Raw genomic sequence first — 5,441 nt, 5'->3', positions numbered from 1 at the left:
AATGGTCACCATGTTGCATCTTGTTATAACACCTACTTTTTTCCATTTTATAATTTACTGTTTATTCTTTTTCGAATTTTTTTTTAAATTTAGACAAATATTTTTTAAATATAACATAATAAATAAAACATAATGTTTAAAAATTATAAATAACATATAATAAAAACAATTTTTAAAGATTAAAATTAACATACAAATTAAATTACACATAACATCCAAATTCCAAAAAAAATAAAAAAAATACAACGCTATTCATTAAAAAAAACATTTTTTAAAAAACTAAATGCTATTCGTTATCGTTATTGTTACCATAGAAGATATAATCCGCCAAGTCCTCTCGAAGTTGTCTGTGTTTATTTGCGTCCTGAATGTCAACAACTCGATGCAAATACTCTTCTGTTCCTGGTTGAAACTGAACGTGTCTGGGCTCCGTTGGGATATAGTGTGCAATATTTCGCCCTTTATCTTCTACTACCATGTTATGCATTATGATACATGCATACATGATATATTGTAGAGTTTCTAAATCCAATGGTCGTGCTGCATGTTCAAACTATATGCCACTTTGCCTTCAGCACTCCAAAAGCACGTTCCATATCCTTACGTGCTCCTTCTTGTCTTCTCTTAAAAAATTTGTCTCGTTCTTCAACCGGGTGGCGGAATGCCTTCACGAATGTGGAATACTGAGGATATATTCCATCTGTAAGGTAATACTCATATTTGTATTCGTTTCCATTCACCGTGAAAGGAGCATCCGAGGCCTTTGCATTCAAAAGATCGTCGAATATTGACGACTGATCAAGAACGTTGGCGTCGTTGTTGGAACCCGCAACCCCAAAAAATGCATGCCCAATCCATAAATCTTGAGAAACAACAGCCTCTAAAACCAACGAAGGTGATCCGTGATGACCACTTGCGTATTGCCCTTTCCATGCTACCGGACAATTTTTCCATTTCCAGTGTGTGCAATCAATGCTTCCGATCATTCCGAGAAACCCATGGCGTTCTTCATGCACCACATACAATTCTTGCAAATCTTGCAACGAAGGTTTCCGCAAATACACGTCTACAAATGTTTCAACAACACCCCTTGACAATGTATACAAACTCTCCCTTCCGGTTCTTTCGGACATTCTCATATAGTCGTCCATGGTGTCGGGTGACTCCCCCATAGCCATCAAATGAATGGCCGCAACACATTTCTACAACGTTGTAAACCCTCGCCTACCTCTAGCATCATATCTCAATTGAAAAAATTCATATCTAAACATAAATTAACTACAGTTTAAAAATATATTGCATATGTTGTAAAATTAAAGAAACATGTACTAGATTTTTATTTTTTTTGTATAAAAGTATAGTAAAGAAGCGATACCGGCTTTCCAAGGCGTTGACAATCCGTAGAAACACATTCTTACTCAAACGAAATCTTCTTTTGAAGTCCTTCGACCAGTATACACAATTATCCGCAAAGTAATCGCGATATAGATGCTCGTGTCCTTCCTCGTGATTTTTGTTTAACATCGCACGTCTTATTAGTAGCGGGGCTGGGTCTGGTTGTAGCAGCTCGTTAGTATAATAATGATACATCATCCTGAAGAATATATCGTCATCGGAATCATCGGACGAGTCGAAAGGATCCATAATTTTTTTTTGAAGATAATTGAGATTATATAAAGAGAAAGAGAGAAGTTATGTGTAAAAAATTGTTTAGATATAATAGGTATTCATATAGGAAAAGAATAACTAATTTTAAAGTTTTTTTTTTAATTAAATTAACTGTATTCAAACGTTTGAACTCGTAACGGTCGATTTTTTTCTCGTTTCATTCGGTGAAGACGGCAACGAGAAACGCTACGACGAGGATAAACGAGATGGGGGGGGGGGGGGCGGTGTTCATCTCGTTGCGACGCCGTTTTCCCCCTCCACGTCGGCAATAACGAGAATCAACACACCCACACTGTATGCTCTAATAAATACCTTACATATTAAATGTGGAATTTTAATTTAATAAAATGACAAGTGGAAAATAGAAAATTCTAAAATTCTAAAAAATGCCATGTGTCCAAATGAAGGAGAAGAGGACATGTGGCAAAAAATTCTTTATTTATTATGGAGGATAGTATAGTATAGGGGTATAGGAAACAATTAATGAAGGAGCGAGGCTAGGAAATAGGAATGATGAAATCCATTTATAAACAAAAAAACATGCGTTGGTTTTTTTTAGCAGATTCTGAGAATTTGACAACCAAATCCAAAGGAAAGGAATGGAATCCCATATTCCAATTCCTTACTTACTGCCTTACGACATCTCATTCAATGGAATGGAATGTGAACTTAGTGTTCCTCATAATATGGTGGGGTGGCCTGAATGTAAGGTTCCCCTTCCTCCTCTTCATCATCCTCTGCATCTGCATCAACCCAATTGCTGACATGGCGTTGTGTTTGTGAGACACCATTATTTCCATGTTCAGCCCCCTCATCTGAAATCATATACACCAAATAAATAAATAAAGCTAATGTGTGTCCATCACGCACACAAATAATAATGATAACTACTGACCTTGACGTTCTTCCACATCCTCTCTTTGCATAGAAGGCTGCTGGTAATTGTAGCTATTTATTTTATATAGAGTCAAGAATATTTAATTATTTTTGTAATAGCTCAAAACAGGAAGAGGAATAATGATATAAAAATATTAATTCAATTCAAACCCACATATTAGGATACTTATCAGCTTTAGAGATGTGCATTTTGCTAATCCTGTGAATGTCATGATTATTATGATTATTTGTATTCCGTAGATCTCTTTCACCACCACCTCCAGTTGTAGTTTTTGTGGCACTTCCTGTTGCAATATATATTTAAATCTTTAAAAAAAATGAAAAGTGGGTGGATTTTTCAAAGTAATTTGAAAATTGATTGTTGTTTCATGAAACATATAGTAAAAGCACCTGAAAGTTCTGACCAAATTCTAGTGTGATCAGAAGGATGCTCAGAAACATTTCCTTTCGGTCTGTCTCTATGTCTGTGACTGTCTGTGTCTTGTGGTTGCTCCTCTGCTCCATGTGAAGTTGTTGTGTTATTACTATTATGGAGTTGGGACATGAGCATGGTGGCAAGTACCAAAGTGGCATCAAAGTTTGAAACAGATGACACGTCATCAACTCCAAATTTTGGTGACATCAAGATAGGCCTAAATAATAACAATAATAATGATTATCCCAAATCCCAATACAATATAATATTAATAATCATGATAATTACGAAACAAATATGTATATATTTCTTACTCTCCAGCTTTCTCAAAATACAAGTGTATGTCAACTTCACATCCCTCACAAAATGAAAGAAACGCCTGCGCATAAAAGAAGGGTAAAGATGTCATTCATCTTATATCGATGTTTTTAGTTGAACATACTAGAATATATATAATTACCTTTAATTCCTTCACACCAAAGGTTACATCAACAGGGTCTCCAGTGTGTGTATACTGCACAAACTCTTCACAAGGATCTATCCACAACTGGGTATGTAATGAAGAATCATTTTCTACAAAAAGAAAAAAGAATTTAGCAAATTTATAAGATAAGTTGTAAGTTATAACTAAAAAGGATCAAGAAAATGAAGGTAACTTACCTTTGGTCTGATCTATATAGCTTCTGAGTTCAACAGCTTTCCCTCCAACTTCATTTGCTGCATCAGATTCAGATTGTGACAACGTGGGGTCCGTTGCTATGACAGTTATTTCATGAAGGGTTGACTGAAAATTAGCAAGTAATCTGTTGAGATCACGAGGTCTCACTACAAAGCTGCTTGGTAGCCTTCTTCTATCAAGAGAAAGTTGTTGTACATCTGCTTCAATATTGCATGTAATCCAATATGATTTTTTCATACCTGAAAACAAGTCAGACATGTTCACAAAGTAATATAAGTATAGAGTTAAGGCCCTGTTTTTTTTTTTTTTTTTGGCTATTAAGTCCTGAATGGATAATGAAATAAACAGAAGAGTTTACCATTGTAGCAGTCTAAAGTCCACTGCACTTTTGATGCATCAGGATCAGGCAAAAGCACAGTTAAATGGTCGATACTTGTCAATGGTGTCCTAAGAACAGAACAAACAGCCTGCATGCAAATTAGAAGAGTAAAACTTCTAATTTTCCATATAAAATCTGTTATAGTAAGATTTCATAGTGACAAAAAGGTCAAAACCATACCTTCAAAAGGACACTACATTGCACTTGATCTCCAGTAATGTTATACACATCAAAGAAAGCAGGCTTTAGTGTGATAGACTGATATGCAGACCTTGAAGAGTTAAGGGTATGCAAAGCTAACTGGTAGATAAGATAACACTGTCTTAGATTAATGAGAATAAGAGCATAGTAATAATGCAACAAGTAAATGAGTAAATTAATAACTCTCAGAAGCTCTCTATGTGTCATTTTCAGCTTTGCGCCAAAAGGGGGCGTCTAATTCAAGGAAGCCAACTAGAAACCAGAGGATGGTGGAATGATTGATAACTATGACCATGATGGAAACCGACAAGAAATATGAAGTGACCTTCATATCATTTCAAACCAGAAAACTTCAAGTAGTGAAATAATCATCTTATTTCATTAAATATAATTACTCCTTTAATCATAGCTTGGTTGAAGTAGCTAACACAATGAAAGTAAAACTGTTACTGTGGTGAAAAATATATTTTCGGCTCTACATTTAAGCAACATTGTTGCGTTTCTCACTTTCCAAGTGAGTTGTAAACTTGTACCCAAAAGGTAAAACCCTATTAGCGATTACGGCTTCTTCAGGAAACATATGCAGTGAAATTTCTTCGAAACTTTTTTGACGAAATGGAGCTTGAATAATACAAATACAAAATTTACACACGAAAACCCGAATTCAAAAGCATTAAGAAACATAAAACATGGAAAATCCAGCGAATCGAGTGGGTGAATTAATAGACTAGTACATGTATTGACTATAGAGGGGGAAGAACCTGGGAAGGGGATGCTTGGAGGGTGACCTCATTGCCAATTCGTGCCAGACATGTGACAGATCGAGCAAACGTCTTCAGAGCGTTACCGGTGAGGCTGAACTCCATCTGTTTCTCTCTGCAGTAGCAGAAGTGGCGGGAAAAGTGAACCTTCGCTCTGCTTTTGGGGCGGTTTTCCGAATGGACCCGATTGTAATCGTCTTGCCTTCTGCGAAAGGTTTTATAAAGCCCCTTTATTTTACTTCAAGTTTAGAAAAGTCCCCTTTAGTTTATAGATGTCAAGAATTAGAACTGGGTTAAAAACATGTTGCCTAGGAATAATACGCAACTAATTGCTTACACAAAACACACACATACAAGACACCGATTTAACACGGTTCAATGGAGGTTACCTATGTCCAAAGACAGAAGGAGTATTCTATCAACTATCCGAGACATAAATCC

General features: G+C 35.8%; 2 protein-coding genes across 2 annotated transcripts; both read right to left on the bottom strand.

Moving 5' to 3' along the window:
* Positions 1 to 548: 548 nt before the first annotated feature.
* On the bottom strand, positions 549 to 1,172 carry LOC145140691 (uncharacterized). The gene has a single exon (XM_079074097.1). The coding sequence runs from the start codon at positions 1,170 to 1,172 to the stop codon at positions 549 to 551; it is 624 nt and encodes a 207-aa protein (XP_078930223.1).
* A 1,001-nt stretch (positions 1,173 to 2,173) lies between these two features.
* On the bottom strand, positions 2,174 to 5,190 carry RAD9 (cell cycle checkpoint control protein family). The gene is made up of 10 exons (XM_079071866.1): positions 5,001 to 5,190; positions 4,219 to 4,338; positions 4,018 to 4,126; positions 3,641 to 3,898; positions 3,441 to 3,553; positions 3,295 to 3,359; positions 2,956 to 3,197; positions 2,732 to 2,849; positions 2,564 to 2,616; positions 2,174 to 2,483 (listed from the first exon to the last, which is right to left on the bottom strand). Exons 1-10 carry the CDS (start codon positions 5,103 to 5,105, stop codon positions 2,338 to 2,340), a joined length of 1,329 nt encoding a protein of 442 aa, XP_078927992.1. The 5' UTR covers positions 5,106 to 5,190; the 3' UTR covers positions 2,174 to 2,337.
* Positions 5,191 to 5,441: the final 251 nt, after the last annotated feature.

The sequence above is a fragment of the Lactuca virosa genome, chromosome 9 (assembly GCF_052849685.1).
Source record: "Lactuca virosa cultivar CGN04683 chromosome 9, Lactuca_virosa_CGN04683_v6, whole genome shotgun sequence".
NCBI lineage: Eukaryota > Viridiplantae > Streptophyta > Magnoliopsida > Asterales > Asteraceae > Lactuca > Lactuca virosa.
The sequence above is the reverse complement of the archived record's forward strand: the minus strand, read 5'-3'. Positions and strand labels throughout refer to the sequence as shown.